We start from the raw sequence: 14,830 nt of genomic DNA on the forward strand, positions 1-14,830 counted from the left end.
ATGTGGATCTAGTTTCCACTTGTGAGGGTCCATGAGGTTTCTGCTTAGTTCATCTGCCAGAGTATTTGTTTTTCCTGGCAGGAATTGTGCTTGCAGGTGCACTTGATAAGTCAATGCTGTGTTCCACAACGTCATGGCTCATCTGCACAGGGAGTAGGAATGTGTGCCTCCTTGCTTGTTTATGTACCACATGACTGTAGTATTGTCCGTTTTTATCAGCAGGTGTCCTGGATGGAGTAAATTCTTGAAGGCTGTCAGGGCATTCTGTACAGCTAGCATCTCTTTTTGATCGATATGAAGATGCATTTGGCTTGCGGGCCATGTGCCCTGAACACATTTTCCTGCCATGTGGGCCCCCCAGGCATAATCTGATGCATCTGTTAGTGTCTGCTTGGCTGTGGATAAGGTGAATGGCTGTCCCTTGTTGTGGTGACAGGCCTGTGCCCACCATCGAAACTCCTGTTGCAGGCAGGGAATGAGAGTAATTAATGTTTCCAGGCTGTGGCAATGTTGAGTCCAAACACTTTTTAGGCACCATTGTAGCTTCCTCATATGCAGTCTTGCATATGGAATTAGCAGAATGCCATGAAGCCCAAAGCCTGCAGAATTTTTCTTGCAGATAACTGGGTCTTTGTTGCCATGCTTTTGAAGTATGAAGTCAGTTGCCTTTGTTTATCTGGCGTGAGATAAGCCATCTGGGCAGTTGTACTTAAGCTTGCACCCAGGAATATTATCTCTTGAGAGGGCATTATTTTTTTATTTCTTTTCATTTACTGTGTACCCTAGGCAAATTAGTAATCTTTTTTACAAACGCCAGATGCTTTGGCAGAATGTCTTTGTTCTCTGCTTGAATAAGGCAGTCGTCCAAGTAGGGATATATTTGAATTCCTCTGTCTGCAAAATACTATTACTGGTGCCAGGCATTTTGTGAAGACCCTGGGCACAGTAGATAAGCCAAAGGGCAGTGCAGAGAATTGGTAGTGCATTGAACCAGCTATGAATCTGAGGTATCTTCTGCAAGATTGTCTGATTGGGACATGCAGGTATGCCTCTGAGGTCCAACGCTACAAGCCAAGCATTCTTGCCCAGCATGGGCAGAAGCTGCTGCAGTGTCAACATTTTGAATTTTGGAACGTCCAGAAAAGTGTTTAGAATAGACAGGTCCAGAATTGGTCTCCAGGCTTTGTCCTTTCTGGGTACTAAGAAAAGTCTTGAGTATAATCCTTGTCCCTGCTCTTGCTGTGGTACTGGCTGAATAGCCCTCCTGTCCATGAGAGATGAAACTTGTTTTTGCGCCTCTGCCCATTGATTGTGTGGCAGGTCTGGCATACCTTTTGCCTTTGGAAGGGTGTGAAAGTGGAACCTGTAGCCCTGAGAGACTATGTTTAAGACCCATTTGTCCTGGGTGATCATGTGCCAATTTTGTGAAAAAAGTGCTAGCTTTCCCCCTAAGGGTGCTGCAAAAAGATAAGTGCTTGGCGTTGGCAGAGAAAAGTCATTGGGACTGTTTCCTATATGGCTGTGATTTGTCTTCTCCACTTTTGGAGGTAGTAGCACCCCATTATTTGGGCCTGTATGAGCCTTGGGGTTGTTGTCTGCCTCTAGGGCATCTATATCTGCCTCTTTGTGGTCTGTCTGACACTGGAAAGGACCAATTCTTAGAAGGCCAGTTCCTGCTAAATCTGGGAGGTTGTACATGTAAGAAATCCTTTACTGTCTGCATAGATTTCACTTTATCCTCCATTTTCTTCAACACCTCTTTTGCTTTAACACCAAACAAAGTATCATGCTGTAATGAAGCATCCAATAATTTTGCTTTAACATGATCAGGCAGATTTTGTTCCTTTAACCAAGCATGCCTTCTAATAACAGAACCTGTAACAGCGGCCCTACAAGAGGCCTCCAGTGAATCAAAACCACATCGCAAAGTATGCTTTCCCACTTGTTCAGCTGCATGCAATAAATCCTACATTTCCTTGTTTTCAGAACATTCAGAATTTGTCAACATTTTCTGTTTTAGCAGTGACATTAAGTATTGCTGACATTTAAGCATATGAAACTGACAATTTAAAGCCCTTACAGCCAAGGTAGCAGAAGTGTAAACTTTTCCCCCCATCTGTCTAGTGACCTAGAATCCCTATCCGAGGGAACAGGGTGTTTAGCTGTAGAGGCCTTGATCTCTTTGGGACCCGGAGATATAGTTTCTGGGTCAGCAGCAGGGTTTTTATAAAGAAATTTATGAGAGTCTGGAACCCTGTAGTACCTATCTGGCTTAACAGGTGCAGGAGGCAGAGAGTCAGGAGACAGGCCAGACTCTGAAAATATATCATCTACAATGTGTAGAACAGGTGGAATAGCAAGAGGTCTATGCTGGTGTAGTAGAAGAAAGTCTCTAAGCCTTTTCTTTGATTCAGAGTAATCCTGGCTCTCCCAGTGGAAATGCTCCCTCATAGTATGCAAGGTTTCCCCAAAAGAATAATCCTCAGGAGGAGAAGCTGAAGGGACAGATTCTTCAGCATCAGAATCCTCATAGGGAGGCAGAGAGGATCCCTTTTCTGAAGAGGAGTCAGTGGAAATGGAAACCTGATCAGAAGAATCATATTGTGTCTTGTTTAGGCCTCTTATCAGGAGGGGGATGGGAACCCCTAAACAAAGTAATTAGGTCTTCGGCCATTTTAAGCATCTGTTTTTTAGCATGGAAGTCTGTCCAGGAGAATGCTGTACTTGTTTCTTTGTCTTTAAAACTGTTTTATAGTCTTTGCCTTGGAAGCTGAGGTTGGCTTAACATGCAACTGTGTAGGTCTGAAAACACCCTCTGAAGCCGATGCCTGCTCAGCGGCTCCGGACCCATCTGAGGGAATAGTTTCCAATAGTGTCCAATACCTTTTGTATCCAGAGGTCTAGCTGTCTCCACGTGGGAGTCTGGAGCAAAAAAAAAAAACGGGGTACTTAGCTTTACTGAGGATTTTGGATCTGAAATTTATTTCGAAAATCTCAGGGAGTCGGCCGACCGGCACTTGCGAACTGCTTTAGCTTTGGGCACCGCGTGGCAAGAAAGACTGAAGAAAATGGCGTCGGCTGCATCTTATATATACCCCTGGCACACTGACGTCAGGGAAGCGAAGACAGCAACCGATGCCAGACCAGGACTTTGGAATTCAGGCCGACTGCGGGTAGCCTGCCAGCAGGATAACCCAAGTGTAATGACTGCAACAGTGAAACACTATGAACAACAGGGGTTTGAAGACCTCCGGCAAGTGAATACAGCAATAGCTCTCTCTGAGGAAAATTTGTTCTTTCATTGCAGCAGAAGGCAACATTTGGAAGAGAATGCCACCTACCAAGAGTAAGGGACCATCTTAAAGGTTTCCTCATTTTATGAGCACGTGTGCTTTACAGCGGAAGTGTGGAGAGGTGCTAGAGCTGGTAACTGCTTTCTTACAGGCAGAAGAGAAGTCTGGAAACTGATTTACTACCCCCTCTTGAAGGGTTAAGTGGAGCAGGAACAGTGAGGGTTCCAAGTTGCTTCCGGTGACCTTGAAAATTAGTAAATTCACTGCCAGCTTGAACAAGCTCTTGTAGGAATGGACAGCTCCAAACATATGGGGCCATGTGGGATATGCATCTTGGCCTAGATGGTCTGAAAACTATGGAAGGACTGCAGGTCACCAAACTAAAGACCTGATTGTTTGAAGGATGTAGAATGGGAGCAGATTTGCAGAGTCTGCAGTGATTTTTCTCCAGTACTAAAGATGAAACTGCATTTTTTGTTTATAGCTGCAGGGTTATTCCCAGCCACATTGTTTTTTTCTGGTTAATTTTCTCATTTTCACCAAATTTCTTTTTTGATTGCATCGAGGCAAAGTAATTATCCAGTAGCTGAATTTTACCCAAATTCATAACCTTCACAGGCTTCAGCAATTTCAGTTTTTCACACAGAACTCTAAATTCTTGATGCTCAGTATACAGCAATCTTGGAACTTTCTGCAGTCTCTTTCCTCAAAATTTTCTCTGAAAAATGCCACAACAAGCCTAGTGGAAATTTGCTCAATGTTTGTACATCCGAATATGCCCAGGAAAGAAGTTTCAGAACTTACCTCTTATCTTGTCTTAACATGTAAAATGGATGAAAGGATGTTTGCAGGTACAATTTTGTGGCTAGTGGTCATTTTATGTTTACATACATTTGAAAATCAGTTGATGGCAATGCCAGGCTTTGCCAACCTTTACAGAGAGGTAAAACATTCTAATACTGCTCTTTGGATGAAAAGCAGCACTGTGTGACCTAGATCCTTAGTGTGCGACTCATTAGCTGGACAAACTCCTTGAAGGAAGACACCAATTCACTGTGAAGCCTGTAGAGATTTTTTTTCCTCTGGCAAGTTACTCTTCCCAGTGGAGGTAGCATCCTCTGGCAGCTTTCACCAGACACAGCAATATTAATGAAATATAATCTCATTGTCAAATGAGATGGAATCTGGGAGGACTGCAAGTGGTTTACAATATTTGCTATAAAGATTTACCTTCAGGCCAAGACTTGAACCTCCACTTCATAACAATCTTCTGTTCAGGAATCTAGAGAACACATTAAAAAAAGTCAAAAAAGTCAAATCAGTCTTTCATAACTTACAGATTTCTACTGTGATAATAATAATAATCGATCAAATTCTTAGGACAAAACTGACTTGTCAGATTAGACATCCTATTAATCTAATAAAATTAGAAGCAAGATTGGTACTTGCGTATTATCGCAACCAGATTGCAAACCGGTCAGTATTCATCTCATGCAAAAAGGAGTCGTGTTTTTGCCGGGGTTGGTACATTAAGGAAGTAGGTCTCTGACATTAAGGGAAGACTGTATCATGAAACTATTAACTTTCATGAAAATGGTCCTATTTTAAATGGCCGGATGTTAATGAATGCTTCTTTGGTGTCATTTCTCAGCAAGTTGTAAGGTGTATGTCCTAAAAGTGCATTGACTCTTGTACTGTTTTGGTTTCATACCAACTGCTGGGCCTGGTTTTAAAACCTTCAGGGAACAACATTCCTGTGTAATTCACAAAGCTACAGCCAAGCTTCATGGGAGTGAGTCCCTGTGCTTGTCGTAACTGCTACTTCCTTCTAGCTATTCAGCTTTGAAGCACGGCAGTCTGGAAATGTGTAAACCCTTCCTACAAAGAGAGAGATTATGGGCTCAGCCCCAAGTCATAGTTAAAATCTTAAGAATCCACCTCCCCTTTAGAAAAGACTCTCCATGGTCTCAGTTGTGGGTGACTGACGGCTTTCAGAAATTAAGGGCATACCACAGCAGATTACATGATACAGGTGTCCCGGGCACAGTCAACGTGAAGTAATGCCCCATGTTAGGAATTTTTTTTTGTTTCCTCTTAGTCGGTCTCCCTCTGTCACTAGTCCTCCATTCGCAGGTTTTCATACATTTTTGTAGTTGCTGTGAAGTGCACAATCAAGAATATAGAAACATGTCCCGGTTTGCTATCTGGTTGTGATAATACACAAGTACTGCAAGATTCTTCTATTTAAAATGGCAACTTTACTGTAACCAATTTCAGTTAACTAAATTCTTCCCAAAAACATTTCACACAAGAACCTGACATTTCAACTCCTGCTTAAAGAATTTTTGATTTTTGAAAATGCCAAAAAAAAAAAAAAAACTTAGCAAGGGGCAGAAGGTTGGGAAAATATTAAAGGATTGACCAAATTGCCCAACTTCTTAAAATCTGTCATTATTTAAGTCCATCTAACTCTCAGGTGAAAATTTCCCTACTATCCATCTAGGTTAGCCCACTTAGAAAAAACGTCCTTATCACAGCAGGCCCCAAAAAGAGGCATATGCCCTAGAAACTGTATCCAACTGGCAGTGTCAAACCATTTAGATTTGCCTAGCTGGCTACTGCTTTATAGGCTATTCTACTGAGTTGAAGCCAGCATAGATGAGAAGGAGGAGTCCAAATGAGAAGACCCAAGACATACCACAGATACAGTGTGGGCATCAGACAGTGGGATTTTGTGTCCATGAGGCAAATTTCTTTAGACTATGCCATTCTGAAAAACACCAAACAAGCAAACAATAAGAACAGCAATTAGAAAAATAAAACCAAAAAGGTAATAATTTTTTGATTATACATACAGATATAAATATAAATCAATAGATAGACATAAATAGACACAGAGAGATAACCCAACAAGAAAGTGGACAAAGGAAAAAGGGTAAGGAGGGGAAAGGTAGAAAAAATAATCGAAGTTTGAATTAAGGATAAACCTTTTTTTCTGTCTAGGAATGCAGACTAAAGAACAAATATGATTAGAAAAAATGAAAATTTTTTTCACTCAGAAAATCCTGGAGGAGCTCAGAGAATCGCAATCCTGGTCCTAGCAGAAGCGTGGCAAATGAGATCTGGGTGGATGAGGGGAGACTGGAGAGGCCGCAGAAATACCTTACAAAGAATCACAGGCCTAAAACAGATGCCCTATGCTGACTGTCTAAAAAAAACTCCAGCTATACTCTTTGTCGCATATAGTCTATTCAGAGGCGATCTCTGCTTAACATACAAGGCCATGTCAAACCCAGAGCTGTTGGACATGCTACACTTAAAGAAATCCCAGTCCCGCAGAACCACATGCTCCAGGGATCTAAACCTTATCATCACAATGAACAAAACATGATGGAGGGATAGGTTCCTGACCCACAGACTCCTCAGACTCTGGAACAGATTACCCATACATGCCAAGCAGAGTGCCTCTTTGGCCCTCTTCAAAAGAAACCTTGACGATTGGATGGGAGATAGGAAATTCACCCCGGGGATCACATCAGTTGCCCTGCTAGACAGGGATCCAGGGAAGTAAATATTGTGGGAAGAAATAACCAGGGAATTGTTATGGCTAGGCTTGTATAGGCCCTAGGGCAGATAGCCTAGTACAAACCTATGAGATCAGAGCATTACAGTTAGGGGAGGAGTTCAAATTTCGGGTCCTAGAGCTTCAATATACAACAGAAGTCTGGTCCGATCCTCAGATCCGAACCCATAGGTTGAAGAACAAATGAAAGCAACAACTTCAAATCAGTCTATATGTTGCTGTGTGGCTTATGGACCATTTGTGTTGGTGAAAAGTCCTGCTCAGCCCATAACCATGGACTTTCACATCTGGAAGGTCCTCCTGATTGAGATTCAGGTTTAGGAGGATCAAAACTACCTGCTTTGTTTTCTTTGATAGAAAGGTACACCATCATCTTAAGACATGATAGGGAGGGTAACAATAAAAATTCAACAGCCTCTGAATGTTATACTCTTGATCCACTTCTCCCAAGTGATGCTGTACCACAGGCGCACGGAGGAAAAACCTACCAAATGCCAGAGTGGAACAGTTAATACCAGAATGTTGCTGCTGGCCTTTCATGAAATATCTATAGCCTCTATTACTGCTGTCAGAGCAGTCCTGACCATGGCCCCCTTTCTGCCCCCCCCTCCAAATAAGGCTAATGTCGCCCATGCAAGATCCACATCTAACACTGCTCCCTCAGGATTCTTGTAAATCTGGTCTGATGAAAGCGGAGACTCCACTCTCACAGAAGTAATGGTTTTGCTCTGCTATTTCATTCTTTTATGTTCTGAAGGTGCCGCTGATTTCGTTACAGAATAAGACAGGTCTCTGTAAATGGGAAGACCATAAACAGTCTTTGCCAGAGCATTACAACACTAGAAACCCCATCATTGACTGAACCCTCAGCAGTGTTGACAAACAGTAAAGTTGCGTAAGCTACTTTGTTTGAATAGAGCATTGTTGCAGTGGTATACGCTATATTGGTTACATCCTGCCAAGGATAGGACTAACAGGCAGCTTCCAAAGTTTTAGGGTACCTTTCACATACCCTAACCACGGAACAGCTCAAGGAAAGCAGTACAAAATCAGTGGTTAGGGCAAACCTTCAAAGCGTTCTTGCCTCAAAGTAAGGGAGGCTATAATCCTGCTAGTTAAGATGTCCATACCCTGGCACAAAATACAATAAAAAAGCGGGTAGAGGAAGGGCGATTAACCTTCACTGGATAAATAGCAAAGCTTAGAAAGAAAGGAAAAAGTGAGTCCAAGAGCCCCTGCAGAGAAGTCTTAGCAAAGCCTGTCTTGGACATTTACAAAGCAGTACAAATTTTGAATCTTTCCAACAAATGCACAGTTGACCAAGTTGCTGCTTCTAGTATACTTGAGTCCACGCTCTTCCAAAAGAGCCACATAAGAAGTCAAAGTCCAGGTACAGTATGCCCAGAATGTGTCTGCAAGTAACTTCTTATGGTGAGAGTACCAAAAAGGAGCAACATAAAAACTGTTTAGAAAATAGTCTACTTTGATACTTGACTGTCCCTTCTTACTTTCATAGGAAATAAACAGCTGTTCGAAACTCCTGAAGGATTTTTCCCCGTCAATGTAATAGAGCTGCCTGTGGATATCATGTGTGAAAATGTTGCCTTGTTTTATTGGTTCTGGAAAGAACACAGAGATGAAAGACTGTCTGCAAGTAAACTCTGAAACCACTAAGCATAAATGAAGGATCTGTTCCCAAAATTACCCTATCTTTGTGAAAGATGAGGCAGACTCACCAGTACAGCTTGTAACTCTTGATACTCACTGTTCAAACTTCTGCCAGAAAAGTGTTTTCCAAGAACTTGGAATTTGCATCATTAGCAGACTCAAAAGGTGAAAGTGAAAATGTTTCCAGTACAAAATTAAGATACAAAGATACAGCCACTAGTCTTAGGGGGGCAAATATGTAAAAACTGTTTCCCTTGAATCAGTGCAAATAGGGGGATCCAAAAGCAAAGACAGTGGACAGATGAATCTTGACTGAAGAGTAAGAAAGGCCAGAAGATAACTCACAAATACAGTAGAACCACAGGCATCTGAACATTAAAAGGGTCCAAGTTCTTACTTTAGTGCCACACTAAAAAACCTTTTCCACTCAGCAAGTTTCTTAGCCTCCTTTAATACATGCTACATGTCCTCAAAATTTTAATACCTTTTAGGTACAGGTTTCCTATCATCCAGGTAGTAAGTTGAAGAAATTGAAGGCTCTTCTGCAAATCAAACAACCAACCCCCTTGTCCTGCGTATCAACAGACTCCCTGCTTTGCATAAGTCAGTCCATCCTGTGTGGAAGCTTGTGGTAATTACCCTTGGCCATTTTAAAAAGGACAGCCAACTACTGCCTGGTCCAAAACAGCAGACTTTAGAAGAAAAAGAAGTTATGTACTCACCATAACGTTCCATTAGAGTAGTTGTACTTCATTTGTCTTCAACCTGTGGGTTACGGATCCATATCGGATCCGAGCCGGCAACTTCTACTAGCATCAGCTCCGAGCTCCAAACTCCTCCCCTTACCCATAAATACACCTCCACTGCCTTCCATCCCCAGATCGAGTTTGCTGAACCTTATACTGATAACCCAACCTGAAAAAATTAACTTGTGACCTATACTACAGCCCAAAGGCTGATCATATGCCAAGGTCCGGAGGAAGGAGTGAGGGACGGTTGAAGACAAATGAAGTACAACTACTCAGATGGAACGTTATGGTGAGTACATAACTTCTTTATCTGAAATAGTTTACTTAATTTGGTCATCAACCTGTGGGACAGGGTCCCCAGCTACTAAACTCCTGGGAGGCCCTCATGGAAGGATATTCCGGAGCACCACGGAACCAAAGGATGCTCTCCTTCTGGAAGTCAAATCCAATTTGTAATGAGAAATAAATGTATAAGATGAGGACCATGTAGCTACAAAACAAATATCATCCAAAGACACTCTAGACCAAAAAGACGCAGATGTAGCCATGGACCTAGTGGAATGAGCTTTCACCTGACCTGGAGGAGACGTGCCTCTGCCCTTGTAGACCTGCAGGATGCATGAAGAAATCCATCAAGCTATAGTGAACTTGGAGATGGGCTTCCCCAAAAAGGGTTTATAGAAGGATACAAACAATTGATCAGATTTACGGAAACTGTTTGTCCTGTGTAAACAGAATCATAACTATGAACATCCAACATGTGGAGTCTGTATTCCATCTTGTTAATATTAGGAAAAAACACAGGCAAACTGATGGTCTGATTGACACTGACTGGTGATGCCAACCTTAGGAAGGATGGACTGGTCTGAAGGGAAACCCTATCTTTGTGAAAAATCATGTAAGGAATCTTAATGGACAAGGCCTGTAATTCTGAAACCCTTTTTGCAGAGGAAATGCGCACCAGAAAAGCTGTTTTCCAAGATAAAAAGTTTAGATTTGCAGTTGTGGCAGGCTCGAGAGGCGGAGCGACCAAAGTAAAGTCCAATGGGGAACAGGATCTTTGATGGAGGGCATAACAAAAAGGTGCCTTTGATAAAGGCTTTACACAGTCTGGAAGAGGCTAAAGAGGCAGAATTCTCACCCACATGAAAATGAGAGATGGCAGACAACTGAACTTTGACAGTAGAAGAACTAGCTCAGTGTTGAAAAATGTCAGCTAGAAGATCAAGAATGGCAGAAAAAGAAGCTGTGAAAGGGTCTAATCTCCTATGAAAGGCACAGAAGGAAAAGCGTTTCCACTTGCTGCGATAAACCTTCCTGGTCGAAGACTTATGAGCAGCCACCACAATAGATCTACCTGAGGAACACAGTCTGGGAGTCTTAGCAATCACGGGAAAGTACAGTTGTGTACCTACCATAAATGTAGATGTTAGAGTGTATTCACTGTTGCAGTCATTACTCTTGGGTTATCCTGCTGGCAGGCTACCCTCAGTCGGCCAGAATTCCAAAGTCTAGGTCCGGCATTAGTTGCTGTCACCTTTTCCCTGACGTCAGTGCGCCAGGGGTATAAAAGATGCAGCCGACGCCCTTTTCTTCAGTTTTTCTTGCCCCGGATGTCAGGTGCCCCCAAATTAGTAGGCTGAAAAATATGCGAATAAAAATGCATGCACAAAAATAACATTTCCTTCATCTACAAGCAAATACACCAAAATAGGTTGTATAGGATAGAGAAGTGCAGATGAGACCCAGCAAAGAAAAAAGGGGGATGGTGGGTGGGTACTGGACTGCAATAGTGAATACACTCTAACATCTACATTTATGCTAGGTACACAACTGTACTATGTTCATCGTGTTTCACTGTTGCACTCATTACTCATGGGTTGAATCCCAAAGCTGAGGAAGGGTGACTGGGCTAAATAGGATTAGGAGAGGCTATGAGGCCCTGCAGGACTGCAGTGGCAAAGCCTGCTCTGGACTTAGAGTAAAGAGGTAAGTGGTAATGCTTTGTGAAGGTGTGCACTGAACCCCAGGTTGCAGCCTCTAAAATATCTTTGGTTGGTACTCCTCTGAGGAAGGCTGCTGAAGTGGCTGCTGCTCTGGTGGAATGAGGCCTAATGCCCTTAGGCACTGATTTGACATGTTGAGAATAGCAGAAACGGATGCAATGGCCTATCCATTTGGAAATGGTCTGTTTTGAGAGAGCTTTTTCTTGTGATCCTGCAGCATATGACACTAAAAGTTGCGCAGTCTTTCTGAAAGCTTTAGTTCTGTCCAAGTAGAAGCGTAGCTGCCTGTGCATGTCCAAAGAATGCAGAATTTTCTCACCCTTGTTCTGTGGATTTGGATAAAAGGTAGGCAAGTGAATGGTTTGGTTGAGGGCCACACTGGACACCACCTTAGGCATAAATGTAGGGTTTGTCCTCAGAGAAACCCTGTCTGGATGAAAAATGATGAAAGGTTCCACAGCCATGAGTGCTTGTAACTCCGAGACTCGCCTTGCAGAGGTTAATGCTAGGAGCAGAGCTGTTTTCCAGGATAAGAATTTTATGTTTGCTGTTGATGCTGGCTCGAAAGGAGGCAGTGTGAGTTTTTCCAAAACAGAATTGAGGTCCCAGGCCGGAATTGGTGCGCTCTCCTTGAAGGCCTAATGTTTTTGGCCCCTCTGAGGTACTGCCTTATTAAAGGATGACAAAAGCTAGGTGGTTTCGCATTGTAATGGGCTGAAATGGCAGAAGCATGAATCTTAATTGATGAGAAAGAAAGGTCTTTGTTCAGCATCTCAGTTAGGTATTGTAAAATCTGAGGGATATTTGGTACACACTTGTCAATGCCTTCTTCCTGGTTCCAAGCACAGAATCTCTTCCATTCCTCTGCATAAGATTTTCTGGTACTGGGCCTCCTGGCCTCCAAGATAACATCCATAACAGCTTTTGAAAGGAGTGTTCTGAATGGCTACATCATCTGCCATGCTGCCAGATTTAAGGTCCTGAGTTGGCTGTGCAGGATCCGATTGTTTTGTTGGGTCAGCAATTGAGAAGTTTGAGGCAATATCCATGCTGGACCTTGAGACAAGCTCTTTAGGATTGGGTACCACTGCTGGCGTGGCCAGTCTGGAGCAATCAGTATCATTTTTGGCTCCTCTTGTCTGACCTTTAAGAGTACCCTGGGAAGGAGAGGCAGTGGAGGAAAGGCAGATACTGTTAGATTTTTCCAGCTGAAGGATAGGGCGTCCACTTTCCATGCTTGCTTGTGATAAAGCCTTGTGCAAAATCTCTGCAATTGGCAGTTGTGAAGGGAGGCAAACAGATCTATGTCTGGGCATCCCCACTTCCTTTTTCCATTCGTGGGGATCCATGAGGTTTCTTGCTTAGTTCGTCTGCCAGAGTATTTGTTTTTCCTGGCAGGAATTGCGCTTGCAGTTGAACTTGTAAAGCCAATGCTGTGTCCCATAAGGTCATTGCTTGTCTGCAGAGGGGGTAGGAATGTGTACCTCCCTGCTTGTTTATGTTCCACATGACCGTAGTGTTGTCTGTCTTCATCAGTAACGGTCCTGGATGAAGCAGGTCCTTGAAAGCTGTCGGGGCATTTTGAAAAGCTAGCATCTCTTTTTGATTGATGTGAAGATGCATCTGGTTTGCAGGCCATATGCCCTGAATACATTTTCCTGTCATATGCCCCCCCCCCCCAAGCATAACCTGATGCATCCGTTGTCAGTGTCTGTCTGGCTGTGGGTAGACTGAATGGCAGACCCTTGTTGTGGTGACAGGCTTCTGCCCACCATCGAAACTCCTGTTGCAGGCAGGGAATGAGTGCAATTACTGTCTCCAGGCTGTGGCAATGCGGAGTCCAAACACTTTTTAGATATCATTATAGTTTCCTCATATGCAGTCTGGCATATGGAATTAAAATGCAGGATGCCATGAAACCCAAGGCCTGCAGGATTTTCCTTGCAGATAAGTGGGTTTTTGCTGCTAATTTCTTGAAGTAAGTAGTCAGTTGCTTTTGTCTGGCGTGTGATAAGCCATCTGGGCAGTTGTATTTAAGCTTGCACCCAGGAATATTATCTCGAGAGGGCACTAGTTTTGATTTCTTTTCATTTACTGTGTACCCTAGGCCAATTAGTAATCTTTTTACAAACGCCAGATGCTTTAGAAGAATGTCTTCGTTCTCTGCTTGAATACGGCAGTTGTCCAAGTAGGGATATATTTGAATTCCTTTTGGTCTGCAAAATGCAATTACTGGCGCCAGGCATTTTGTGATGACCCTGAGCGTGGTAGATAAGCCAAAGGGCAGTGCAGAGAATTGGTAATGCACTGAGCCAGCTATGAATCTGAGGTATCTTCTGCAAGATTGTATGATTGGGACATGCAGGTATGCCTCTTTTAGGTCCAAAGTTACGAGCCAAGCCTTCTTGCCCAGCATGGGAAGTAGCTGCTGTAGAGTCAACATCTTGAATTTTGGAACTTCCAGAAACGTATTTAGTATAGACAGGTCCAGTATTGGTCTCCAGGTTTTGTCCTTTCTGGGTACAAGGAAAAGTCTGGAGGAAAATCCTTGCCCCTGCTCTTGTGGTACTTGCTGAATGGCCCTCATGTCCATGAGGGCTGTAATTTCTTTTTGTGCCTCTGCCCATTGATTGTGTGCAGGTCTGGCATACCTTTTGACCTTGGTAGTGTGTGAAAATTGAACCTGTAGTCTTGGGACACTATGTTCAGGACCCATTTGTCTTGGGTAACCATTTGCCAATTTGATGAAGAAAGTGCTAGTTTTCTCCCCAAGGAGGCTGCCAAAAGAAAAGTGCTTGGATCTGGTAAAGGAAAGTCATTGGGACTTTTTCCTGTAAGGCTGTGATTTGTCTTCCCCGCTTTTGGATGTAGGAGTATCCCATTGTTTAGGCCTGTATGAGCCTTGGGGCGGAGATCTGCCTCTGGGATGCCTGTATCTGCCTCTTTGTGGTCTGTCTGACACTGGAAAGGACACACTGTGGATGTCAGGGATCTTTTTACCTGTATCCCTAGAGTTGAAGGATTTGAGTATTTTGAAAATGTTGTCTATAAATATTTAGAGGCTTCCACAGATACCAAATTATTACTATTGGAAATGACAAAAACGGTATTGGACAATAACTTTATAACCTTCCTGGGAAAATATTATAGGCAATTGACAGGAGTAGCTATGGGGGCAGCTTGTGCCCCCATATATGCAAATCTTGTCCTCCTTGGGTGGGAGGAAAAATATATATTTTTCCAAGTATATTTAGGAAAAATATTAAGGTATATCTCAGGTTTTTGGATGATATCTTCCTTATTTGGGAGGATGGTCATGAAAATAAGCTGGAGGAATTTATGAAATACATTAATGGAACTACCAATTTTTTGTCCTTTACCCATGAAGTACAGGACCAGAGTATTAGTTACCTGGATATAATTTTAAGTAAAAAAGCAAAAGGTTATAAGTCCAATGTTTTTCGTAAGGAAACATGGTGCAATTCTTACCTTCATTATAACAGCCTACATCCGTTTCACCAAAAGAGAAGT

General features: G+C 42.8%; 1 protein-coding gene across 2 annotated transcripts in view; it reads right to left on the reverse strand.

Annotated features, from left to right (window-relative positions):
- AHSA1 (activator of HSP90 ATPase activity 1) overlaps nt 1-14,830 on the reverse strand; it is a 926,619-nt gene that overhangs the window by 225,984 nt on the left and 685,805 nt on the right. For both annotated transcript variants that reach the window (XM_044074685.1, XM_044074684.1), the window contains one exon: nt 4,524-4,575. In XM_044074685.1, coding sequence (XP_043930620.1) covers nt 4,524-4,575 — 52 coding nt within the window. The remainder of the gene's footprint in view (nt 1-4,523; nt 4,576-14,830) is intronic.

The sequence above is a fragment of the Protopterus annectens genome, chromosome 6.part0 (assembly GCF_019279795.1).
Source record: "Protopterus annectens isolate FY-2018-M chromosome 6.part0, PAN1.0, whole genome shotgun sequence".
Classification (NCBI taxonomy): domain Eukaryota; kingdom Metazoa; phylum Chordata; order Ceratodontiformes; family Protopteridae; genus Protopterus; species Protopterus annectens.